At 36.0% G+C, this 27,512-nt stretch overlaps 2 protein-coding genes across 2 annotated transcripts; one reads left to right on the top strand and one right to left on the bottom strand.

Moving 5' to 3' along the window:
* The first annotated feature begins 125 nt into the window (after positions 1–125).
* On the top strand, positions 126–11,399 carry LOC100245744 (uncharacterized). The gene is made up of 9 exons (XM_002281642.5): positions 126–384; positions 1,769–1,867; positions 1,971–2,407; positions 8,395–8,449; positions 8,569–8,619; positions 9,681–9,749; positions 9,902–9,967; positions 10,056–10,124; positions 10,986–11,399. The coding sequence occupies exons 1-9, from the start codon at positions 274–276 to the stop codon at positions 11,070–11,072; spliced, it is 1,044 nt and encodes a 347-aa protein (XP_002281678.3). The 5' UTR covers positions 126–273; the 3' UTR covers positions 11,073–11,399.
* Positions 11,400–12,023: 624 nt separating this feature from the next.
* On the bottom strand, positions 12,024–14,756 carry LOC100250892 (myb family transcription factor EFM). The gene is made up of 4 exons (XM_010658084.3): positions 14,238–14,756; positions 13,259–13,888; positions 13,034–13,110; positions 12,024–12,832 (listed from the first exon to the last, which is right to left on the bottom strand). Exons 1-4 carry the CDS (start codon positions 14,428–14,430, stop codon positions 12,347–12,349), a joined length of 1,386 nt encoding a protein of 461 aa, XP_010656386.1. The 5' UTR covers positions 14,431–14,756; the 3' UTR covers positions 12,024–12,346.
* Between the last annotated feature and the right edge of the window lie 12,756 nt (positions 14,757–27,512).

Raw genomic sequence — 27,512 nt, 5'->3', positions numbered from 1 at the left:
TTAATATTATTTATAAATTTTTTTTTAATAATTTATTATTATTAATATTCGATGATTTAGAAGCTTAGTATAATATTTCATACCAGATTCACGAATTCAACTTTTTATATAAAATTAATGGTGCGGCCCATTGGGCCTCGGACAAAAATCAAAGAAAGCAAAGCCCAATACTGGAGGGTGGAGAGTAGAGGAGAGGAGAGGAGAGTAGGAGTTGGGAGCAGTGAAGGGGTGGAAGACTTGGGAGAGGGGAAGTTTGGTTTTGCAGGCGGAGAAATGACGATCGACGACGACAACTCCATATACGTGGGCGGACTCCCTTACAATGCCACCGAGGACAGCATCCGCAAGGTCTTCAATTTGTACGGTGCCATCGTCGCTGTTAAGGTTTCTCTTTCTTCTCTAGGGTTTCTTTTTCTTTTTTTTTTCTTTACCATCAAATTTTCCTTTCATTTTCCTTGGAAACAAAGGAATCTTTCTACGTTCTAGTAGGGGTGCATTAATAACAACCATTTCTTTATAACCTAATCCTTCCAACCTGAAAAGATTTGATAAATGATATGGAATTTGATTTCTTCGTCCTGTTTGTTCTGTGGCTTGTTCTTGGTACTACCAAAGAGATAGGGCTTCCTGTTTAGGTTTAGTTTGAAATTAGTGTTTTTTCATTTTGAAAGTGTTTCCTGTGCATTTGGGTCTATGGACTGGAAGGTCAATTTCAAACTAGCCTCCTGTGGATTCAGAACTGGAACCTCCATCCAATTGCATGCAAACAAATGTAGCTTAAGTAATGGGTATTTATGTTGAGGTTTTGGCTCAATAATCAACTTCAGCTCCCAACACAGGGGCTCAGTCTGGGTATCAAATTTCAATTGCATGCTGGGCGTGCCAGAGCTTTCAGCTCAATCGACCTGGTCCATGGATGATCTGATCTTAGCCTAACCTGTGCAAAGGGGTTGGAATGCGATCCTCTGACTTTAAAATGGTTAAAGTATGGGGAAGTCAGGGACATTCTTCACCTAGATCTTTTTCCGTTTGTCTCTTGCTGGGTGGAGTTAATAATTTTCCAGGCCATCAACTTAATTGGCCGTTGTGCCAATTCCACCAAGGTGGAGCGTTTTGGAATAAGATTAATTAAGTAAAACGAAGCCCACTGCTGTAAGCTAATAGAGGATAAAAGTGACAAATTAATTGAAGAAATGAGAAAATGAACTCAAATTTTTAATTTTAAAAAAAAGTTTAAATTATTTATTTATTTTTTATTTTTTTAGCGATTAAGCAACAAAGATTTAATGGATGGTTTTGGCTTTTTAGGAGAACGTAACAGGGCAAATGCAAAATCACATTAAAGAGACACCAAATTATGAAGAATAGCCTGTGGTTTCTGAGACAACACCACAGATATTGATGAGTGAATTGAAATGCAAGAACAGTTGTATTGAGATAAACTACTTTAGGAATGTTATAAACTACTGTAGGAATGTTCTTGACAGTTCAGGTGTGGAGAAAGAGTCCTCTTCTTTCCGTTTGGAAGTCATATTTATAGGTCTCTCATTGTGGCATCCCTCCATTACACATTGTGATTTGATGTGCCATTGGCATGTTCTTCCCCTTCAACTAATCTTTCTCCATTTGTCTCTATTTGTCATCCTCAATTTGCTGTCTAAATGTTCTGAGCCACTGATTTGTCCACATGTTTGAACTTACTTGACTGCTGGTTTTATGGTTCCATTTTTTTGACGTTTAGTTTCTTAAACATATCATGTGTGAACAGATTATTAATGAGCGGGGCGTTGGGGGAAAATGCTATGGCTTTGTTACCTTTACAAATCCTCGATCAGCAATTGATGCCATTAATGACATGAATGGCAGGGTATGTAACATTAGTTGTAAACTGTCATGTCTGTGGTTTCTCTTCTATTCTATTCTAATTGTTGTTACATTTTTAGACCTTTGACACTGCAATTTTATATTAGGATATTGATGGCCGAATTGTTGTAGTAAATGAAGTAAGGACCAGAGGTGGGAGATCAAATTTTGGTCGTGAAAGTTTTCGACGTAATTCTGAAAGGGGCATGGATTGGGATAGGGGCAGGGATAGAGAAAGGGATTATGGTCATGATAAGGACCATTTTCGGGATCGAAACATTGATCGATCTAGAGATCATGATCGAGAGAGAGAAAGAGGACATGAGCGTGCACGTGATCATGATCGAACAAGGGATCGTTTCATGGATAGAAATCGAGATCAAGACAGAGATATGGAGGACAATGAGCAAGAACATAGCAGAAACCATGACCAGGATTGGGAAAGAGACCATGATATAGACTGGGATCGAGATAGGGAGATGAACAACACCAATGATCACGATAAAAGTGGAGACAAAGATGAACACTCAAAGAAACGAAATGGGTAAGCTATTCTTGCTTCGTTGCACATCATACTAAATCAATAAAAGACTGGTTATTTGGATCTTTCAATCCATAATGCTATGCAACAAATTTCAAAATTTTGACATCCTATGTATGTTGATATTATAGTATATCCTGAGTTTGATGCAGTTTTGATGTGTTTTGGGTGAAATGGGTTTTACTGAATAACACCCTTTGCACAGATGGAAAGAGCTTCTTATAATTGCATGTGCAAAAAAAATTGGCTGACAATTTTTAGGAGTGAACTAGCCTTTTTATGTGTCAATAAGAGGTGCATTGTGGTCCTGGCAAAGAGGATGAAATAGTTGCATGTGCTACGAGGCAAAGCCAATCTCTTATTAGATTGCATTATATATAACTATATCTGAGCAGGTTGCTTGTCGTTAGTCAAGAAAAGGGAAACTAATCATTCACTTACATGGATTACATGTGCTGGACACTTTCAATATTTTTGTAGCTTCCCTTAGCTTCTTTCTTTCCACAGGTAAACCAAATCCATTCAATGCTGCTTAGTCCTTTAAGATATGTTGCAGGCTCCAATTTTTAGACGTTTGTTAGATAGTAGATACTTATTCCTTTGGATGGGTGGCTCATTGTATACATCTTGTCACTCCTGTGTACTATTGTGTGCCATCTCTTTGGCGTTTGTTTATAAAATCGTATTATTTACCCATAAAAATAAAAATAAATCCTTTGGATGGGTGGTCCCAGTAAGACAATATTTTCCTTTTTAGTTTTGAGAGCAAAGCTAGGAACATAAAGTTAAGAACTGATTTTTTGGAGAGAAGTACAGAATGGCACCAAAAGCTGGCTCATCTTCAAGAGAGTTGTTACCCATAGTGTAGTTACATACACCACCAATATACTTTAAAGTGTGTTATCCACTTCCTGGTGATCCTCACTGACTTTCTTTTGTAATGAACATGTTTTAATCTAAAGAAAAGGAAAGAGTAGGCTAACCCAATCTGAAAAAGGAGTTATAAATGGTTTTCAACATTCTCCAAACTATAATTCACACATTGTTCAGGTCAGGACAGAGAGAACATCAGTGAAGCACTAGAGATTTAATCTTCTCTTTGACTTTTGGTATCTGCAAGGAAATCCCATCAAAGGTTTGGGCACCTTGAAAAACAAAGTGAGTTGGATCTGAGTTCAAGCTGAATTCAGCCTGTTTAAGATTCAATCAAAAATTGATTTTCTTTGAATGAGTTGTGATGACAAGTGCCTTTTTTATTAGTATTTCCTTTGTCCTACTAAATGAGAAACAGCTAATAGCATATATATGTATGTTATTTTTCTAATAAATTCCAAATGTGTTCATATGATGACAGCCCAACATGGACATGTGATTCATGTTAACAACAATCTCTAAGGACCACAGTTCACCCATATCACAGGGAAACATGACATGGCAGTTGATAGAATTTACACACAATCAGAGAATGTAACATCGACTTTTGTGTGTGCATGCATGTCTGATTTCTGCGTGTCTGCTTTCTTGGGGGTGATTTTGAGCCTGGGCTTATGGGGTTCAGATATTTTCACATCTCCATGTTCAGTACCCTTTAAATAATTGTGGGGAAATTTCACTGTAAAACCTGGTTTTTGCATATCCTTGAAAACATCCTTTGCTCCTAAACTTCATATAGTCTTACTCCACCACCTAAGCTTCCTTGTTGACCACAATGGCATATGAATATGTCGTTTGCTTTTTTCCTTTTAGCCTTTTTGAGCTTTGCAAGGTGCTTCTTAATAACGTCACTTTGTCTATCAAAAAGAAAAGAAAAGAATTTGGGAATTGATCCTAGCAACACTCTCATCATTGTGTCTTTGCTTCCAAAATTGAGCTCTATGCCTGAGAGCTGAGACCCATTTTTTTTCTCTCTCCTTTGTCAAACTCCACCCTGTACATGATCAGTTTTAAAAAGCTTACAGCATGGCTCCCAGTCACTTTCTAGGACCTTCAATTACTCTCTTGACACCATATTTTCACTTCATCACTTATCTCCAAAGTCTTCCTTATTAGCAGACCTCCAAAGCTGTTTTCCACACCACCATATCATCCTTCTAGATTGCTTATTAAGGTGTCTTTTATGAGCAATATGGCGGTCTTGTAATAAATTCATAATATGTTTTTTGGGTGGTGTGCATAGTACTAACCATGTTTTTCCTCCTATATTACTATCATACTGTCATGGTCCCTAGTTTCTTTTATGCTTGGGGTTGGCTTTCAATTCTCAAAACATGAGGTGTACTTTGACTGTGGCATGTGCCCATTAAGGCATCACATAATATCAAAACAATATATAGTTTATTTTGTCTCATTTGCCCCAAAAAAAAAACTATATATATATATATTCTTATGGCCCTATATGTAGTGCTAGTTTCCCAGCGAACGTAACAGAGAAGGAAGATTGTCTAGATCCATGAGAAGATTTTCGGAGGTGATTGATGAGTTGGCTTTAAGAGATCTGCCTTTTCAAGGGGGGCCTTTTACGTGGAGTGGAGGGCTGAATGGTCAATCCAGGTCAAGAGTGGATCGTTTCCTGATTTCGGAGGATTGGGAGAATTATTTTAGTGGGGTGTCTCGGTGTACTCTCCCAAGGCCGGTGTCTGATCACTTCCCAATTCTGTTAGATGGGGGTGGTGTGAGGAGAGGTCCAATTCTGTTTCGTTTTGAGAATATGTGGTTGAAGGAGGAGGGCTTTAAGGAGCTGCTTAGGGGCTGGTGGTTCAACTACAGTGGGTCTTATAGTTTTATCCTGATAGAAAAATTAAAGGCTCTAAAAATTAAGTTGAAGAATTGGAACAAGGAAGTTTTTGGTAAAGTGGGAGTGAACATGAGGGTGGCTCTGGACAAAGTGTCTTTTTGGGATGATCAGGAGCGGCAGAGAGTCTTAAACGAGTAGGAGTTAGAGGCTAGAAAGGAGGTCAGGGAGGACTTCAAGAAGTGGGCGCTTATGGAGGAAATCTCGTGGAGACAGAAATCAAGAGAAACGTGGTTGAAGGAAGGCGATGAGAATATAGGATTCTTTCATAAGGTGGCAAATTCTAATAGAAGGAGGAATTGTTTGAAAAAGATTAAAGTTAATGGAATCTGGCTTTCAAAAGATCAAGAAATTCAAAGGGATGTGGTGAGGGCCTATCAAAATCTGTTATCGGATCTTGGTGGCTGGCACCCTAGTATGAACAGTCTGGAGTTTGACAGAATTGGGGAAGAGGAGGTGGCCAGGATGGAGGAGATGTTTTCTGTGGAAGAGGTGTTTTTGGCCCTCTTAGAGTTGAATGGGGATAAGGCTCTTGGTCCGGATGGTTTTCCCCTTGCTTTCTGGCAGTTTTGCTAGGACTTTGTTAAAGATGGGTTAATGGGATTTTTCAAGGATTTTTTTGAGGGGTAAATTTGTTAGAAGTTTGAACACCACTTTCCTGGTTTTAGTTCCTAAGAAAGGCGAGGCTGATGATTTATGCGATTATAGACCCATCAGTTTGGTGGGAGGTCTGTACAAGCTTCTCACCAAGGTCCTAGCTAATAGGTTAAGGAAGGTAGTGAGTAGGTGTCTCCTACCCTAAATGCTTTTGTTGAAAGAAGACAAATCCTTGATGTTGCGTTAATTGCTAATGAGGCCATAGACTTGTTGCTGAAATGGGATGAATCTGGTGTGTTGTGTAAATTGGACTTAGAGAAGGCTTACGATCATATTAACTGGGATTTTCTACTGACAGTGATGCAAAAAATGGGTTTTGGGGTGAAATGGGTTGGCTGGATCAGGTGGTGCATCTCCACTGCTTCTTTTTCAATTCTGATTAACGGATCGCCTTCAAGTTTTTTCCAGAGCACTAGGGGGTTAAGGCAAGGGGATCCCCTTTCCCCTTATTTGTTTTAAGGATGGAGGCCTTAAGTTGCCTCATTAACAGAGTAGTTAGGGGGGGTTTCCTTACAGGTTGCAGGATAAGGGGAAGGGGTGGCAGTGGGATCTAAGTGTCTCATCTGTTGTTTGCTGATGACATGTTGGTTTTTTTGTGAGGATTCCCAAGAGCAAATGGCTTTTCTAAGCTGGCTGTTAATGTGGTTTGAAGTCATTTCTGGTTTGAGCATCAATTTGAATAAGAGTGAACTTCTGCCGGTGGGAAGAGTAGAGAACGTTGAGGTTTTGGCTTTTGAACTGGGCTGCAAAGTGGGATCTCTACCTTCCACTTATTTGGGGCTCCCTTTGGGTGCTCCTCATAAGTCGGTGGCAGTGTGGGATGGTGTGGAAGAAAGGATGCGGAAGAGACTTGCCTTGTGGAAGAGACAGTTCATTTCCAAGGGGGGGAGAATCACTCTCATTCGGAGCACGTTGGTTAGCATGCCAATCTATCTCATGTCCTTGTTGCGTGTGCTAAGAGTTGTTAGATTGAGGTTTGAGAAAATCCAAAGGGATTTCCTTTGGGGTGGGGGAGCGTTGGAGAAGAGGCCTCATCTTGTAAAGTGGGTTGTGGTTTGTTCTCATAAAAAAAAGGGCGGTTTGGGGATTAGAAATCTTTCTATTCTCAATAGGGCCCTTTTGTGCAAATGGAGTTGGCGCTTTGCGGTTGAAAGGGAGTCCTTTTGGAAGCTTATTATTAGTAGGAAGTTTGGGGAAGAAGGTGGAGGGTGGAATTCTCGTGAGGTTAGGGAGGGCTATGGGGTGGGGTTTTGGAAGGAAATTAGAAAGGAAAGTCTTCTGTTGTTTAAAACTGTTTCCTTCGCCATGGGGAATGGTAGAAGGGTGAGATTTTGGAAGGACATTTGGTGCGGAAATCTTTCCCTTTGTGAGGCTTTTCCTTCTTTGTTTGCCTTAGCGATCTCTCAAGATGCGTGGGTAGCAGATTGTTGGGATTCTGTGGGGGATGTGGGGGGTTTGATTCCCTGTTTCTCTATATCCTTTAATGATTGGGAGGTGGAGGTGGTGGAGAGGCTCCTCTCGACCCTTCAAGGAAAGAGGCTAGTTGCTGGGTTGGAGGATAGAGTGTTGTGGAAAGCTTCGAAGAATGGGATTTTTTCTATAAAATCCCTTTACAATACTCTTGATTCTAGCTGTGCAGTCCCGTTTCTGTGGAGCATCATTTGGAGCCCTTGTGTGCCTACAAAGGTGGGCTTTTTTGCTTGGGAAGCTTCTTGGGGGAAGTTTCTAACATAAGATCAACTCAAGAGGAGGGGTTGGATTTTAGCAAACAGGTGCTTCTTGTGTTGTGATGAAGAGGAGACGATAAATCACATCCTTGTTCATTGCTCTGAGGCGAGGGTTTTGTGGGATCTTGTGTTTTCTTTGTTTGGTGTTAATTGGGTCCTCCCGCTTATGGTTAGAGACACTCTAATGGGATGGTCCGCTTCCTTTGTGGATAAGAAGCGTGGAAAGGCTTGGCGGGCAGCTCCTCTTTGTTTATTTTGGACGGTTTGGAAAGAAAAAAACGTGATAGTTTTTGATAATGAGGTTTTGTCGATTCAAAGAATGAAAAATTCTTTTGTTTATAATCTCTTTTCTTGGGCTAGTTTTGTTTAGATGGAGGACCCCGATCTTTAATTAATTTTGTTGATTGGTTGGGTTTTAGTTGAGGGCTGGTGAGTGTTTGCCTTTTTGTGTGTTTTTTGTCTTTTGGCTTCTCGTGTATACTCCCTGTATGCTTCGAGTTGCTTTTTAGCTCTCTTTTTCTAATAAAGTTTCTGTGGTTTTATCTATCAAAAAAAAAAAAAGAACCTTGATTAATTTAGGGAGAGGCTGGTAATAGATTTCCACTAGATGTTCTCTTCTACAAAGTATATATCCTATTTATTGTTCTAAGTACTTTTTGATGTATTTAACCTAGGTTTCCTTATTGTTTCGTACTAGTTAAGTAGCATCAATATCTCTTGAAATGATATTTAGAAGGAATCGCATTGGTGTTATTGCATTGAGTGGGGCTTTATTTGACAATATTTTTGTTTTCTTTATGTAATTTCAATTTTAGTGGTTGGCATAGCAGAGGACTTTCATCAGATTCAGATGGTGATTATCATGACCAGGTAAAATAGTATCTTTATTTTTTTGTTGTTTGGACTGCCAAAAAAAAAACATCCAATCTCTTGTGTAGCGTCTGATTTTGGGGACCTTTTTATTTATTTAATTTGGCTGCCATTTTCAGGTGGAAGAGGTGGATAGATCAATTCAGAGGCGTGAAGAACTCCAAAAAGAGGTTTGCCTTTTTCTTTTTTAGTTTTTGAATATAAAGACATGCCAATATTTTGTGTTCCTGTTGCTAATAGGTAGACTTGATGTTGGTTTGTCATGGCTGTACATTGAATTCAACCTCTCAACCCAGAAAATTGCCAGAAACTTGTCATGGTAGCTGTGCTTGTTATAGTCACGATTTTCTAATGGTAGTTGATCATGTCATGATAACTGCTGTCTTTCTCTCTTTGTTTGCATTTTTTAATCTAAGGGAAATAACTATCATTTAATTGTGCTCTTCATATATTCCAAATCTTCTTCCTTCAGATCCACTTTTAATTTGTGTTTGTAAAGATAAATTGAGCATGGTTATCTGATGCTCAAAATCATGGCAGTTGGAATCTGTATCTTTCGCTGGAAAAAGAGCAACTCCTCGTTAACACCTATTGTGGCCTGTGGATATTTTCTTTTGAAGCTTAAAATCTATGTATCCCATTTCTTCTTGTGAATTAAGTTACAGTTATTATTGGAGCTGATTTTTTCAGTTGGTCGAATGGCTAACCCAAAGGAAAGGCTGAACTTGATTATCTGATTCTCAAAATCTTAGAAGTTGGAACCAGTATCATTTACTGGAAAAATATCAGCTCCTCTTTAACACCCACTCTACGCGATGGGTATTCATATGGTTTTTTTTTTTTTTAAGCTCACAATCTTTGCATTTGGTACTTGTCATGAAATAAGCTACAATTTTTTTTTTCTTTTTTCTGATAGGCAAAGAAGAATATATATATATATATTAACAGCACCAATAAAAAAGTGTGGACACAGTACACAGGAAGGAGATAAGCTACAGTTATTGTGGTTAATTTTGTCAATTGGTCACATGGCTAACCCAAAATTCAGATTTAGCAAAGGCCTTCTGTTATTTGCTTCACCAGAAGTTCTTATTTGCTGGACTAGATGTTAAAATGTTGCTGTTAAAATGCTGCTGCCATGTGCTATAATCTATGTTTCTTCATTATTTATAATTTTTTAGCCATCATCATTTTAGTAGTTGAAGATCCTAAGGGCCTGTTGCCTTGCCAGATATCTCAGATGGAAGAGAGGTTGGAAGAGAAGCAACAACTTGTTTTGGACTTACAGAAAAAATCCTTGGTAATACATGTTCTGATTACATGGTACAGTTGTAGTCTCATTTGGGTTCATAAAATGTTCCATTTCTGTCCTGCATATCATTTCTCTCAGACCTCTTAACGTTCCTAGATTGAGCCTGCTTCACTTCCCTGCTGAGAATTTAATGACTGCAGAAACTGGAGGGCGCATTGACTGCTGCAAAGAAGCTATCTTCACAACGTCAGTTGCAGTTGACCAAGGTAATCCTTGTTTACCATTTTCTATACCTAAATTATGCTCAACAATGCTTTAATTAAGATAATGGTTGTGCTCTGTTAAAACTCTCAGCTGCATAGATGTTTTCTGCAAGTAAAAGAGAACACTGAAAGACTTAAAAGCTGTGAACAGGAACTCCAGGTTAATCTCTCCACTTTGTGTTTTTCATGATTCCTTACAGTTATGGAGCCAGGTTTACTAGATGATTTTTGGAATCAGATGCATGCTTTTGCATGATGTACACAATGTTGTAAAATTTGCTGCATGAAATGCCTTAGAACTGAACCTCATATGTGATAACTCATGCAATTGTGGGAATTTGGTTTTTCCTTTCTTTTCTATCATTTGCATAATAGGGCCTTTTGGTTCTTTAAATTGCTCCCAAGATCGATCATTCTATTTTGTAACATCTCTTTTGCAGAGTCACATAATTTCTTATTTTTATACACATTTTAATCTTTAAGAAGTTGGCATCATTTTTCATTCCATGTATTATATGTAAGTGGTTGGTAACTTGCATATTTATTCCAGTATCGGTGGTAGCACTCATATGTGAAGCAATATATAGTCCAAACAGGTTGAATTGTACAATCCTAATCTGTCATAACAGCATATGTACATAGTACTTGACATCCTCCTCAAAGTGCTTTATGTTATAATAAATTAACATGCAATACCCTTTGTGATCTTGATCACAATCAATATTCATTTTCTTAGGTAAGAAGGTCATTCATGATCAAAGGGTACAAAACTTCCAACTCTTAAGGTCTCATTGGATACTAGGGAAAAGTTGATGTCAAAATATTGGATTTGTTGTACTGCAGATTGTTGAAATGGGTAATCAGTCAAATTTCCCAAAATGTGTTAAACCAGGAAGCTTAATTTTGTTCATAATCCGTGAAGGCATGAATAGTTTGTCACTTTGAACTCTTTAATTTGCTGCATGGATGAGGAATTAAGGATGCCACAACAGTTCACTTATAAAACATTTTTTGCATGCAGACTGTTCTTGGTGCAGCAATGATGGAAATCGACATTGTTGATGATGTTGGCTTAAGAGATGGTATCCTAGAAAAAGGCAGAACATGATGTGGCAGTGAGCAGTTATGCAGGCTGTAAAGTATGCAGTTTTGCCTTTGGTAATGAGTATTCATATTTTCCTGCCAATGTTGGCACAAAATCTGCTGGCCTATCAAACTTATTATCAAATTCTAGATGCAGGCTGTAATGCATTTGATGGGGCATTTGTGTGCAGTTTTGCCCCCCGTTGTCAAAAGTCAGATTGTCCTGTAGATATCTGTTGTGAAATTGCCAGTATGGTAACTTACTATTACCAAACATGATCTAACATCGAATTTTATGGTTGACAAGTCTCTCCTGTTTTAATGTTGTTTTATGGAAGGCCCATTTGCTGAATGAAGGGTTTACACATGGATGTGATTAACGTTTCACTTTTTATTTTCAGGATAATGTTAGGCTACTTCGTTGGACCTTTTATACCCTATCTTCCAATATGAAGATGAGGTCACATGGAAGAAGGCTTAAGAGAGGAAAATTATATTCAGTAGGAAAATTAAATCTTTATCAAGCTCTCCCTTTAACTAGAAGTAAAACACTTTTTTTAAGTTTTAACACTAAGATTAGCCCATGGTGTGAATTCTAAGTGGGTGGGTGCTCAGCGTGTTGGTCAATTAAAAGAACTGTTTAAATAAAACAAGAAAAAGAAAAAATAAAGAAAAGGGAATGAGAAAGCAGTGGGAATGCTAATTCGTTATGTGCAAAGCTTCTGAATGAGATGTGGAAAGAAACCCAGTCCACCACTTTTGGGTGCCCTGCTCTGCGTTCCTTCTCTCTTTTTGTGGCCCAATTTCAACTTCCTCGGTCCTTGATATGTGGGAAAGAAAAGAAACACCATAGGATTTTATTTATTTATTTTTATTTTTAATAATAATTTCATATTAACACAGTGTTCTGTAAAATAAATTCTATGAAAATAAAAGGGCTTTTATGAATGAATCATCCACGAGAGTTCTAGGCTACAAATGGGATACAGACGAATGGTCCTTATCCATAAAGATATGGGCAAATCTGTCCATCTTCGCAAAAGACGAAGATCTCAGAAAAACGCCAAAATCCATATAATCCAATGTTCAATCTTTTTTAAAATAGGACATGAAGCATATTTGGAAAACAAAACAAACACCCACTTTTTCCTTATGCCCTCTTTACCCTCTCTCACATATTTAACATTATAAAGAGCGAGGGGAAAAAAAGAAAAAAAGAAAAAAAAAAATTAGAAACCCTACCTCTGCTCCTAATCCTGACCCTAAACCTAGCCGTAGAATGGTAGAAGCCTAGAAGGCTTAGAAGTTAGAAGTTGAAAGTAATCTTACTTCCATCGCTCTATTACTCTCTTCTCCATCATCTCTCAACGTAACCAACCCTTTTCTCTCTCCTCCATTCTCACCACTCTCACCCTTCCAGCTACTGCTCTCCGACTTCCCATCTTCAATGCTCTCCGAACGGTCGCCTGCCCCCCTCATGTCGGAGTCCGGAGAGCTCTGTGTCTGGGGAGAGGCCTTGTACATGTGGAGCTGGTGGTGGAGGCTGTGGTGGTGGGGCTGGGCGGGTGCTGCGTAGAAGTCTTGGGGCACTGGGGGACCGCAATAGTGTGGGGAAGTGTGGGACGGCGGGTGGGCACCGTAGAGGGTGGTGCCGCCGGTGTGAGCTGCGGTGGCGTACTCTGGTGGGACCCATATGCCTCCTAGTCCTACGACCACCAGCTGAGGGGCAGCGGCTCCGGTGGCTTGTGGGCTTGGGCTAGGTCGTCTAGTGTGGAGTCTGTACTTCTGCAGATGAAAGAAACAAAGCAATATCAGTCTATCGGTCTATCAGTATTGGTTACTGAAATATTTCATACGGACCCGTACCCACAACTTTGTCAGCTTCAACCCAGTACGAAGACGTTGCCATGTTTCACGCATGTCTACACATTTGATATGAGGATCAAAGAAATAGAAAAAGACAAGAGAAGAAGAGAGAGATTTTACCTGCAAATGGCTTTTAACTTCATCATTGGTCAAACCGTCAACTTTCATCAGCTCTCTGATTTGCTTTGGGGTGGCCACTGTTTCCATTATCACAACAAAAAAGAAAAATCAATAATAGCAACAATGATGATTCGCTGATGATTGTTTGACTGTCATTTTAGGTTTTTTTTCTCCTTTTTCTTTTCTAAGACCATAGTCACCATATCATAAAAACAAGCAAATTACCTTGAGAACCACCAAGCATCTGAAGGGCATTTACAAATCGCCGGTGCAAGTCCGGCGACCAACACCTCCTAGCTTTCCTGTGAGTTTGAGTATTGGCGGTGGGAGCTGCAGCTGTGGTCTGTGCTTCTGATGGAGTAATTGCTGCCTTTACTTGCTCCATTGTCGCACCTCCATTCACAACCTTACCGCAATTCTCCCTCCTTGAGAAGGCTATTCCGTTTTCCGTCTCAGAACATTTCTTATCTTCTACGTCCTTATGATCAGCAGAATTAGCAAGAGCCAAGTCCGGAAGAACCCGTAGATTTGGACTTGGGCACGAGTTCCGTTCTTTTGAGAATGGAAGGAAGGCTCCTCCATTTCTCTGTTTGTTATCGAAGCCCAGCTTTGGACTAACCGTGAAGCCAATATCGGGTTCCTTGGAAGATGTTAGCGTGGATTGCTGCTTGGTTTCATCGCCTGCTGGGCTCCATAGTTGAGCAGATGTCATCCAATTGGCCTTGTCGGACATGTTTGATGTTTTTTCCGAGCCTTTCGGGGTTGAATGCTTGAGGGGTATGAATTCTTCAAGAAATGGTCTTGCCCCTTGATTTGCTCTGTAGGACTGCAGCTGCTGCCTTGAAGCCTCCACAGCTATGGGAAAAACAATACAACTTCATCTTAATAACAAAAAATAACATCTACAATAATCAGCTACAAAGAGATGAACTCAAAAAATAAAGTTCCAAGTTCGCAGAAAGCTATTTCTCATTTCCCTTAGTGAAGAAAAGATAAAGAAAGAAAGAAGAAAAATATTAAAAGCTAGACAGGATTTGCGGAGGGAAGATGAATATCAACAGGTATGCATTAAAATAATTCTTCTTTTACGCTCTCTGAATCTTATAAGGTCGGGGATCATTCTAGGTCATATGCATCCATCATCAATAAGATTGTTACTAAGCTTCATATGATATCTCAAATTCCATAGGAGAAAAAAGGTTACCATCCGTGAGAAGTTGCATGCAGAGAGGTAGCTCGCGCTTGAAGACCTCGATCTTGAGGCGTTCTTCTTCGAGACGAGCAAGGAAGTCTTCAAGCTTTTGGGTCTGGTCAGGCTGGTCTCCAAAGGATTTTAGCAGCAAAGAATAGCTGTGGGGTTTGCAGTCAAGGCTTAGTTCGGAAGGGGATGCCATCATTTACGTGAAACTGTAGAGAATTGTATATATATTCTAGCAAATGCTCATGCTCATGTAGGAACAGGATGTGTGGGAACAAAGAAGAGCATAAGAGGGTTGGTGGCCTATTTCTTTATAGGTTCGAGTTCAAGTAGAGAGATATAGAAATGAAGAGGGAGAGAGAGAGAGAGAGAGAGAGAGAGGAGAGGATACGTTATTTGTGAACACAAGGAGGATCGAGGGAGGATCGTCTTCTTTTTAGGGGTGAGTTCGAGGGAGAATAAAGTAGGGTTTTGAGAGGGGAAAAGAAAAAGCAGGAGATAAAGCAGAGGGATGGTAACTTCTTGCAAAGAACAAAGGCAAAAGCTAAATGTGTGTGTGTGGGAGTGGTCAGAGAGAAGGGAATCAATTGGCATGACACACGAAGGGTCATGTGCTTAGACCCTGGTTTTAGAACCTTTGGACTACTCTTGGTACCATTATATTCAAAATCACCATTACAAAAGGTGATTCTTCTTCTCCTTCTCTTCCACATCTTGCCCCCCATTTTTTTTACCCTTCTCTTTCTTGCATTCTAATTTTTTTTTTCCCTTCTCCCCACCTCCCCCCCTTTTTTTCTCTTCTTACGCTTTGTTATACATGAGTCACCAGTTACCATCAATTTGAAAAGAAGTTTTTCATGGAAAGTTTCATTAGATCATTAACGGAAGAACTAATTGATGGCTAGGATCAAGTGATGATCATGTGAAGATCAACCAGCAAGAGGTGATCAGATGTTGGACAGGTACATCAAAAGTTGGGTGCATGGTACTTGGGTGGCATCCTTACCAAAGTATTCTTTCAACGTTGGAGATATAAAAATGTGTTAATGATTCTAGCATTGTTAATTAATCAAATGCATAGGAAAAAAAGGGCATATACCATATGTTTTACAACCATTATTCAAATGGTGTTTAGTATCAATGCACCATGAAACTTTCTTTTTTGGCTTCAAAAGTTGCACAATTGTGTTGTACATTTGAGTGCATTGAGAGAGAAGAGAATATCTAATCTAATTGAAACATTCACTGTAAAAGAATATAATATTTTTGGGCCTAAGGAAGGAATATCTTAGTTCCAATTCTACGACTCTAAATTAAGGGAACACACCCACAAAGCTTAAAGACAAAAAAAAAAAAAAAAAAAAAAAACCCCAACCCCAAAAGAATATTAAAGCACCCTAAGCGATGGGAATCTTCTTCTGCTACTCACTTTTGTGAAGTGGCTAGGAAGGTAAGAAGATTCTCCTCCATTTAATGCCACGACCTTCAATTCCCATTTTCCAACCTGGGCTCTGAATCTTTCCACATGAAATTCAGTCTATGTAAATTAATTTACTTTTGTGATTAATGAACACGTAGAAGATTAAAGTAGAATGAATTGTTTCTTTTAGCAATGATTGGGTGAAGATGGAGGAGGAAGCTGTGGGAAGGAGATTAAATGGACCCAGAGTGATGTTTGGGGTGACAGAAACCTTTTTATCTGGGGAAAACGAAAATTAAAGGGGAAAGAAAGACTGCATCGAATTCCCTGAAGGAGGAGGGAGGAAGGAGCAATAATGAAGGATGGTCGCTTTCTAAAATGAAAAATCAGTCGTCTCGTACAAGCCTCCAACCCACACCTTTTGTGCAGATTCTCTCCCTCCCTCTCTCTCTCTCTCTCTGCATGCCAAGAGATTCTCCTCGTGACACGTGTCTTGATATTCCCCCATATCGTCCTTCTGAATATCCCTTTTGTCTGGTGTAAAAACAGACGAATATTCCCCTCCCATTTCAATTAATATTTTTTGTGTATAATCGAAACCGACGCCTCCACCATTCTCCACTGCATTCAGATATTAGTATTAAGGAAGAAAGATTGGATAACAAGAATGGTGGGGCTGTGCTAACCTGAGCCACTTGCCCACAAACTCTTACGGTCTTACCCTGCGCCAATAAGATCAATCACTTGCATGCAATCAGAAAAGGCCCTTGTATTTAATCTCTTTCATATATTTTCTATGTGAAACTAAAAAAAAATTGTTGGAGGGTTCTAGACCCTGAGCTTTTTAGCTGTGCATGCATGCATGCATGCATGTCAATTTTTTTAAGGGTTTATACTCTTGCTTTACGGCTATTTACAAATACCATACATACTTTAACTTTATAACCTCATTTCTAGATTCTCTCTTTTCCTTTTGTTTTTCTTTTCTTTTTCAAAATGGAATACCAAAATTAACTCTTTATTATTTCAATACACCAAAGGTAAAATTTAGAGGCAGGAGGGTATCTTCAGTCCTCACAAAAGGTGGCAAAGCTACCCATGAAAATGCAAAATGATAAAAAATATCCATATTTTATTATGCCTTTTCTTTTGAGAGCTAGGGTTTCAAATGGGCCAAAAATATCCTCCCAATAGGCGGCCAATGAAATACTTTAACAAGCCCATCACATGCCTTTTATCACAAAAGCCCAAAGCCAGGACCACTCTCTCCTTCAAAAAATATTCTCTCACTCCCTCAAAGGCCAAACCATTTCCATGGTGCTCCCAATTCTGATGCATATGCAGTTGAAAAAGGGCCGTATTGGGAGAATATAGAACACCCACAAGCAAAAGTCTTCTGCAAATTCATCAATTTAAAATCATTATCATCAGAGTTGAGGTTATTTTAATTTTCTCAGTACTTGATCAGCAATCTCATGACTAAAGTGGATTCGTTTATTCCAAGTTGGTACTGTTTGGGTGAACATGAATCCTGCTCACTCATTCTCTGTCATGACTTGGACTAAAGCATGAAATTCCAAGAATCCTCTTTCTGCATTCCCTCTTTTCCTTCTTTCTTCTATCTCATTGTATACCACATTCACCCTGATCTTTTTGTTGATGTCCAAAGCCATATATTCTTTGGACATGGGACATGTGAAGTTCATCTAAATATTGCGACCTTACCTATTTTCCCACTCCACTTAATTGTGTCACCTACAGGGTATATCCTAGATTTTTCTTCAGAATTGGATGCTTCCCTTGACATTTTTATGCATTTCTTTTCTTAAATTTATTCATGGCTTCAAAATGTAAGGTCTAGTTCTTAAAAATCATCATTTTTATATTCAACCCAATACTCAAATCATTGATTTTTTTTCACTAACTTTTGTTCCTAAGATTCAATGGAAAGACCCTTTGGAGGAGTATGAGCTTTAATAATTCTAATCATTTTGTCATCTTGATTTGGGTTATGGCTAAATGGGGTTAAATTAGATAAAAGGGTTTCCCCTTAGAACATGACCATTGGTCTAGGTTTGGACATGCACCTTTAGGAAGGGTAAACCCTAGTATGGAGCCAAAAAGCATTAAAGGATGGTCCATTGTGATCAGTAGGCTTTTGTTTGAATAGACGGTAAGGATGCAACCTTTCCAACCATCAAAATAGTAGTATTCTAAACCCTAAAAGAGTTGGAATCACCAGACATCTCACCCAAAAGAAAAGTTTTAACCTTCAAAATGCCCATTAACAAGGGGTACCCATCATTCATGCCTCTTTATTTTTTTTATTTTTCCCCTTTTCTAACCAATAAAGATGGGCCACCTGGCACTAATCACGACGTGCCATGCCATTGATAAAATAAAAAAAATAAAAAAATAAAAAAACCCACATCAAATAAATAAATTATTGCTAAAAAAATTACAAAAGAATGTAAGCAAGCATCCATATGCTTTGAGAAAGGTTAAGATACTAAGAATAATCAATAAAGTTTGAAACAAAGATGAGAAATGTAAGATTCTATTCTTCTTCATCCAATTCAATTACCAAAAGGCTTCTTCATTTGATTATGAAATACACCAACAACTCCAAAATTCGAAATTCAAAATTCTAATTCAACTGGGTTTCAAAGAGAGAGAGAGAGAGAGAGAGAGAGAGAGATGGTCTTTATCTTGCATTATATGAAATATTCTCCAGCTTTGCGGAAAGCTAATGATGGATACATTTACGGGCTGTAAGGCTTCTTTATAAGAATCATCAACTAGGTAGGGTTGGTAATGAGAACCCAATTGTGCTATAAATTCCATAATTCATCGAGGATAGATTCGTGGCTTAGGCATCAAAACTTGAACATACCTATATATCATTGTTAGCTGTTTGGATTTGAATTATTTGGATGCTTATCTTAATGAAAAAGCTTTTTTTTTTCCTTGAGGACTTTTAGACTATTCTTCTACTTCTACGTCTCTTTTTGAAAAATAATGCAAAATCAAAAGCTTTCTTTTTTTTTTTTTTAATCCATATCAATAGCATATGCATGATAATATTGGATATCATTATTGATTTTTCACCATATATATATATCTCCTAGAAGCTCCCGTCAATCAAGCTCTAATACCATGTCGAATTACCAAGTGAAGTTTTGTAATAAATTATTTTAACATAAAGTTATTATTTTTATTTAACTTTAATATGAATAATAAAAAATAATGATATATAAAAATTATCATTGATAGGATTTTTTATAAACCACAAATAAAGTCTTCTTTGTGTTATGAATATATTAATGTTTTTTAAACTATGATCAATTGAAAATCGCTTCTTAAAAACACAATTTAAGCTTAAATATGAAAATTATTTTTTCAAAATACAATTTTAAATTTCAAAAAATAATTTTTAATTAAATTCCTTTAAAGTATCGTGGATTTGAAAATATTAATTTTTGAATAATCACATTTAAAAAAATATATATTTTTAAAAATTATTCAATATTTTTCAAAATCCAGGGTAGATAAGGTGTGACATGGAAGGTTCCGTATTGTGGTATTTGGCATGGCATCAGTCACATGAAATCATACCCCTCATACTGAAATATCCGATGGTACTTTGACCAGCGAAAGCATATAGCATCTGAGGATTGAGAGAGTGGAAAATGGAATTTGGAATCACTTTGGTCGGCCTCTTAACGAAAGAAATATATGACTTGTTGTAAAGCAGGCATATAGAGTGTTTTTGAAGACATAAGTTTGAGTAAATTCTAAGTTTATTTTTTGCCATACCAAATCATCAAAAACTTTCCTCTCAACAATTTCTTCCTATACATGGACTGTGTTGTCTAAATCCAAGATTGAAAAAACAATTCTAAAAATTAAATATAACATTAGCATTCAAAAAAATATCAACGATTCAATTCTGCCACTTCAATACGACTATAATTTAACTTTAATATGAAACTAATATTAGAATTAAACTAATAATTTAAATTATCTAAAATCATTCAAATTGTATTAATTAAGTGATTAATTTCAATTGAACTATAATTATAATTTATAATATTATTAATTTAGAACCATGCCTTAAGTAATAGTTGAGCCTTGGTTTGTAGTTAATTCATAACTCTAACTAAAATCCCAATTTATAGAATTTGGAGAGAAATCAAAAATAAAATTGGAGCAACATAAGATCAAACAGAGTTTCAATTGAATTGTGGATAAAATGGAATGAGAATAAAGTATTTTGTAAGAAAATTTTGGGCCAAAATAGTCGTTGGAGGGCTGTATAACCATTATAAATCATTTTCGACCATTGGATGGCATCTAGATTGAAATTTGGTGAAATCTAGTCATTGGATCATCCCTATAGATATTAAGAACCCCTTTCTAGCCATTGGATCACATCCAAATTTAATTTAGGCTCTTTGATCCTCAATATTATTGTTGGAAAGGCTTTAAAAAACAAAAGAAATCATAGTCGTTGGATCTCAACTTCAAATCAGGGTTGTTGATCAAAATTCTTATTATTAGAGTATACGAGAAAAATAACCAAAAAAATCACCAATTAGTCAACAATATATCCATGATATACTAATCAACAATTTTTTTGTTGATTCATATCTACCTAAGAGACCTCCACTTGTTTTGTTTTAAAACTCGTCAACACATGATATTTTGAGAAAATTTTATTTATGAATCATGATATTTTCATCTTTGGTAATGAACAAGGAAACTTTTTATTTTTTATGTACTTTGAAGAATTAACTCATCACCTCATTTTATTATAGAATTTATGTGGGTTGCACTTTATATTCATCTTTATTTTTATTTTACCTATAAAAATGGGTATGGATGGTTTGCTAAATTTGAAGCTTATTTGTACTAGGTTTAGGGCCAAGATCAAATGCTAAACTCTTAAGTGACCAATGGTTTCTTTTAAATATAGTTATATAAATTTGTTAACTCATACATACATAATGATTTACTAGAATTTTGTGGTTTTAATGTAATTAAATAAATTTACTTAGGTTACTATCGATGGAGTTAGATCTAGTTGACTATGTTAGTCTAAAATGTGTGCATGTTAGAGCAATTTAATACTTCGTAATGTATATTTAGACCCATTAGAGGTACTATTTATTATCCCCAAATATTTTAATTCCTCTAGATAAAGTGTGATGTACCTTGAAGAATGCTCACATATATTTTGTCCTTGAGTGATTGTGCATGTGTTAGAACCCTATGTGTGCACTAAGGCAATTTCTATATTGGAAGACAAAATTTAACCCATAAAAAATATTTAACCCATAGAATCTATGCCCACACTAAAATTAGCAAGATATATAAGAACAATTACCCAAAAATAAAAAAATAAAAAAACCCTAAACAAGAGAATAAGCCAATTAGTCAAGGATTCTACCAAGTATGACTTATTATAGACTTACAAAGCCTAATAACTAAATTGATGACTTTTTATTAAATTAATTAAGAGAATTAAATTACACTATGTAACATTGACCGATCTATGCCACATTGGTTGATGTTCCCTCAAATGAGTAGTCAATGAAAGACAATGTGTTGGATGCTACTTTATATAACACTCTAGTTATAGTTTGTCAATTATATAGTTTCATTGTAGCCTTAAAATCAACCTTTATAGCATTGATAAGTATGCACCTAATGACTAAAGAAAGTTTGCCTTAAGGCCGATCTATTGTCCATTCTTCGTTAATGTATGCATTGGATGCTACCACAATGGTAGTTTACTAGGCTCATGTGATATGGTCCATACTAGAGAACGCATCCTTGCATAATTCCCTAACAATGTGCCAAATTGACTGGTTGAGTATTAATCAAGAACCTTCCTCATGTTGATTTTGGAGTGGATGCTACACCTCCCTTTAGTTCATTGACTCACACGTAGGAAATAGGAGCATGAGCTGACATACTCCTTCATTAACACAACTATGACTTAACCTACTATTACTCCACTCCTACTAAAAAGATGGAAGGTTGATATAATTGACATGAAAAATATAATTATATTGAGTTGGTGTGATGTATGCTAGTTTTTCCTGATGGTTCTTTTATTCTTTTATACCTAGGTAGTAAAAAACTTCGGAAAAAATGCTTATGCACCCAACATGAACATGACACAAACTTCCCTCTTTAACTATTTTTTTTGGATATTAACTTCTTTTTCCAATTCAATATAATTCAAATAATGCAACCTACCAGCCCATCACAACTAATATCTTATCAATGAATCTTTATTATCACTAATAACTAACCTCATTTAAATTTCCAACTCATTCATTCAAAGCCTCTTTCTATTACCCTTAGTCATCTATTTTATCAACCAACAATGCAAGTATAATTGAGAAATCTTAACTTTGTCCCTTTACTTGCATTGCCTTTGACTTGTTATCTCTTAATTGAGAAAAGATGAAAAATCGGTTTGGTTCTTCATCCTGTTATCTATATATTAATTTTCATTGTCCCATTCTTTTCCCTTAATGGCTTGTAACTTTCCCATGCCTATAACTAAGTATTGGCTTGGAAAACTTATTAAGGTCCCGATAAGATGCCAAAAATAGGGTATTGAGCACAATCTCTTATCTCTTGATGAAGAGTGGCACTGAATCTAATTGAATGTGTTGATTTGATATGCAAGCATGTTAAAACAACTTAATACTCAGTAATACAATCTAAACTTGTCAACCGTATTAGTCATCATTCGCAAATATTATAATTCTTCAAAGCATAATGTAACTAAACAAAAGACTTTTTATTATATTAATTAAGAGAAATTATATCAAGAACATTATGTAACATTAATCAATACTCTACACCACATTGGTGTGAACCAAACTTTTTCAATGATTTAATTTTCCATTGACTTATTTTTGTAATTAAATCTAATTCAAATAATGTAACATGCAAAATATTATTTTCCCATCATAACCATTATTTCTTACGAATTAATTCTATAGTGACCAATAACTAATCCTATTTAAATTTCCTAGTTTTCCTATAATTTTTATGGGTTACCATGGCCCTTATTTCTGAAGTTTGTCGTTCTATATTGTTGTCAAAAATAATGTTTTATATTAGTTATTATTAATTCATTATTCTTCTAATTTTATTTTTTTCAATAGCATCACAGCATGCCTTGTGTTCTTATAAACACAACTCAATTTCTGAGGCCACGAAAGTACCATAACACCCAGCCCACCATAGTTGAGATTGAAAATCCTAGGGCTGGTAATGGGCCTGCAGAAACTTCTGGACCAAGTCTGAGGCAGGCTTAGCCATGTATGCAGGTCGAGGTACACGAGAAGTTCTAATTCACACTTGGGCTTCATCATTTTGCCGACAACCGAGTCTACAGCCTTCTGAGGGCAATTAAGCAAAAGTTGTGCTTAAATATTTCATCATTTCTCTGGTATGGTTCTATACGAAAAAAGTGGGGTTCGATCATGAAAGGCAACACTTAAGAATGAACTCTCCTTCTCCATTGGAGATTGGGAGCAGGAGTCTGACTACAAGAGCAATCCGTGGAGAAATGAGAATTTTAAATGAAGAAGGAAGCTCTAAATACTTCGATCAAGTTTACGTAACTTCTCATTTGGGTCGTAAGTCATTTTAGTACTAAAGGGCTTGAGTCAATAACTTGCGCTCCATATCCATATCGAGAAGAATTGATGGAAGATAGTGTCAACTTGTTAAATGGCTCTAAGTTTTGTACAATCCTTCAACAAGCCTCAATTGAAACTTTCCATCTTGCAAAAAAAATTGGAAGTTTCGTGGTAGAGAAGAATGTCTCGTTACATCTCATATTCCAAGAAGAACCGATCAAATTTACCCTGAAATCTTATAAAACCACGACTGCTTTGCTCTTGGAGGGTCTTTATGACCCCACTTGTTGGTGAGATGTATCTAATTGGTAGCATGAAGATCATGGTTGATAGCATCAGAATAGAACATGGTAGAGAAGTCTGTCCTTCCTGTTTGTTTATTTAGTTATTTTGGAGGGTGGGATGAAGCTGGGAATCATTAGTTTTTTATGATTCAATGGTGTGATCATTTCCAACTCATGATGGTAAAAATAAATAAATTAATAAATATATTTTGGAGGACCCTAAAGAAATCTACTAATCTTTGAACACCCTCAAGAATATGATACAGTCTTATCTCATGCATGTTCTCCCCAGTAGCCTCCACTCTTCCAGAACCCTTTCCCAATGCCCAAACCCACAGGACTATTGCAGTTGAAGTGCTCACTTTAGGGTCATTTTTTGGAGGCTACTGGTCCCAGCAATATGGGCATGATCTGAAAGTTGAGAAGCAAGTCCATTGTAATGCTGAAATGATTGAGATTTCAGGACACCTCACTATCCTTTGAAGGTTTACATGATCCAACTGTTGGGAAGATGTATCTGGTTGGGTGCAGAGACGTCCCAGGTTCTCAAAAGTTTACAGACATACATGTTTCAATAATGGTTAAGTCTTAAAATTAAACCCCAAATGAGCTATGTAGAAGGCAAATAAAAGATATCCTTTCCCTCTTGTCTGCTCTCTATAGCTTCCTTTAGGTAGTCTTATAGTTAAAAATATACGAAAGTATATACAAATTTCGAAGGATTATGACCCGGATAGTATTCGGACGCATCTTATTACGTATAATCATACATAGAGATTATGATAAAGATCATGTCTATGAGAACCAAGATAATGTTTTAAAAACATTTTGTCTTATAATAGGATGTACACATTAATTGTCTCCCATTTATACTCATGATCACGTTTTAAAACTATGGTCTTTCACAAAAAATTTCAGTGCTAATGTCTTTTTCAAATGGCTTCCGACGAGCTACATTTATAGACATTTAAGACATTTACGTCTTCTAATTAAAGTAGGATATTCCAATTCTGATTTTAATGGCTTCTGTGTCTCCTCTTAAAAGTCAAAACCAACTTTACTTTTCATAAAACAGCTTTGCCATGTTAAATGCGCACCATCGTTTCTCCTCATTTCAGTTCCAACCGCACAGTATGACTTGAGCACTTTTTCATTTATTAAAACAAAACACTTTTTTTGTTTTTAGAAAACAAAAGCATCAAAATCAAGAGAGAAGCACCATCTAAACTTTCTATAATACTAACGCAAAATACCATTGCTAAAGAGAGAGGGAAATATATGCCGAACCCATATATTAAATTCATTTTTATAGATGTCGTGAATCCCTTGTCATCTGATTTCTTTTAGAATTAATTGTTTAAAATGGATGAAATTATTCTTATATTTTTAAATTTATATTCTCTTGTGTGTTGTTTATTTGAAAAGTAACTCATTTTTTACATAAATGTTTTTTAATATTTCAAGTAGTTACAAGATATTTTTAAAAAAATTGTTATTTTTACAATAAAACAATAAGAGTATTTTTGTCAAAATAAAGACAAAAAATGATGAAGGGTTAGATTTTTAAAATTGGGTTTTCAATTAATCAAATAACCCTTTCTTTTATTTATATCAAAATAAAGTTTGAAAAAAAAAGTTGTTAAAGTGAATTTTTGTGTTTTGAATTTAACATTAGGATATAATTTAAATTATTTTATTTTGTTCTATTTTTATATTTTAGTACATATCAATAATAATATCACTTCTAATATTTATTAAATAAAATAAAAATTAAAAAAAAAAAACAAGTTTTTGGATACTAAAAATCAAGGGAAAAGTGTGTTTTTATATCTTCGTATAAAAAAAATCACAAAATAGGATTCTGATTTTATAAAATACAAATTTTAAGTAGTTAATCTAAAAATAATTAGCATTTCATACACTTTTTTGTCAAATATAATAACTTTGACCATTCAGGTACTATACTTTAATGATATAAGTATTACCTTTGATCATTTTAAATACTATATTTGATTAGTAAGTGCATGAAACTTGAATTATTTTTAGAGAATTCTTATTTTATGAATATTTTTACATGAGTGTATAGAAAATACTTTATTCTTAAAAAATTGTTTGTATCCATATATGTTACTTTTGTAGAAAATAAGACTTTCTTTCCTATCTCGAATCTAGGGGGAGTCGGTACTTAAAGACAAAGAGGATTTAGATTTGTTCCTTGATTTACCTACTCTTTAAGACGCCAATAACTTAGAATCCATAATACCAAGTCTTTTAATTAATTACTGTTTCAACTAGTGGCCCTCTACCAATAGTCAATATTCCTTTCAAAACAGCCATTGACTTACATCTTGAAAAAGAGGAAGAAAGGGTTTATGATACACTACTATTGTGAGTTTATTCAAGAAATAGATTGTTATCTTCCAATCCGATGCAAGTCCAACACTCAAAACCACCAATAGATACTAAAATTTACCCTTATTTTTCTCCATCGTCTTTTAAGAAACGAAACAAACACAATAAAAAAAATGACTGCAATTAATCTACTAGTCTCTAAGGATTTGTCTATACCTATTGCTCTTAGGAAAGGAATAAGAAAATGTACCTAAAATCCTATATCCAACTTCATTTCTTTTAATAAATTATTCTAATCACATCGAGCCTATGATTTTCAATTAAATCATGAGCAAATCCCTCAAGCAATATAAGAGGCACTTAGGAATAAGAATTGGAAGAAAGTTATGAGTGACGAGATAAGAGCTCCTGAAAAAAGCCAAAATTAGGGGATTCTTGAGCCTCCTAATGAAAAAAGACTAGTTTGATATAAATGGGTGTTCACAATAAAATATAAGACTGATGGAGTTTAGAGAGGTATAAAGCTACATTAATAGCCAAAGGATATAGTCAGACCTATAGAGTAAATTACTAAGAGATCTTTGTCCCTATAGCAAAAGCGAATACCATCTGTGTGTTAATATCTTTGTCAGCTAATCTTGATTAGCCTTTGTAGTAGTTTGACATTAAAAATGCTTTATAGCATGATGACTTAGAAGAAGAGGTAAATATAGAAGCTCCTATAAGATTTGATAAAGTTTTTAAGACAACAATATGAGTAGGTTGAAAAAAGTTATAGGTTGAAGCGATCCCCTAAAGTGTAATTTAGAAGATTTGCTAAAGTTATGCTTGATATTAAATTTCAGTAGAGCCAAGGAGATCACACTCTTTTTGTCAAACACTCGTCATTTGGCAAAGTAACAACTTTGATTATCAATGTAGATAATGTAATTGTGACAGGTGATGATCTTCAAGAAATAGACGAGTTTAAAAAATAAGTATCCAAAAAATTTGAGATCAAAGACTAGAGGAGACTCAAATATTTTTTAAATTAGGTATTGAAGTTGTTCATTTAAAAGATGGAATGTTCATCTCGCATAAAAAATATATCTTTGATTTTCTCAAAAAGACAAGGATGTTTGGTTGTTAACTTGCTAATACCCCCATTGCACCAAACCATAAGCTTAAAGAAGTGAATGAAGATATAATTGTAGATTGTAGTAGATATCAGTGTCTAATGGGTAAACTTATTTATTTGTGTCATACAAGACCAAAAGCCTATGCCATGAGTGTGGTAAGTCAATTCATGCATTCTCTAAGAGAGGTTCATCTAGAAGTTGTCAACAAAATTCTTTGTTATCTGAAATTCATCCTAGGAAAAGGAATTATGTTTGAAAGAAATGAAATGTTAAGTTTAGAGGCTTATTCAGATGCAGATTTGGTAAACTCTTTAGTTGATAGAAGATCAATGTCATGATATTGTACATTCCTAGGGAGGATTTGATGAAATGGAAAAGTAAGAAATAATCTTATTTCTAGATCAAATATAGAAGTTGAACTCAAAGTCATGCCACATGGG

Source organism: Vitis vinifera, chromosome 11 (assembly GCF_030704535.1).
Source record: "Vitis vinifera cultivar Pinot Noir 40024 chromosome 11, ASM3070453v1".
Taxonomy (NCBI): domain Eukaryota; kingdom Viridiplantae; phylum Streptophyta; class Magnoliopsida; order Vitales; family Vitaceae; genus Vitis; species Vitis vinifera.
The sequence above is the reverse complement of the archived record's forward strand: the minus strand, read 5'-3'. Positions and strand labels throughout refer to the sequence as shown.

Coding starts and splice junctions, on each gene's coding strand:
- LOC100245744 (XM_002281642.5), top strand. CDS start 274: ATGACGATCGACGACGACAACTCCATATACGTGGGCGGACTCCCTTAC. Junction 9,750..9,901: donor ACTTACAGAAAAAATCCTTG/GTAATACATGTT, acceptor TAATGACTGCAG/AAACTGGAGGGCGCATTGAC. Junction 10,125..10,985: donor GCTGTGAACAGGAACTCCAG/GTTAATCTCTCC, acceptor TTTTGCATGCAG/ACTGTTCTTGGTGCAGCAAT.
- LOC100250892 (XM_010658084.3), bottom strand. CDS start 14,430: ATGATGGCATCCCCTTCCGAACTAAGCCTTGACTGCAAACCCCACAGC. Junction 13,889..14,237: donor CATGCAACTTCTCACGGATG/GTAACCTTTTTT, acceptor TTTTTCCCATAG/CTGTGGAGGCTTCAAGGCAG. Junction 13,111..13,258: donor GATGCTTGGTGGTTCTCAAG/GTAATTTGCTTG, acceptor TAATGGAAACAG/TGGCCACCCCAAAGCAAATC.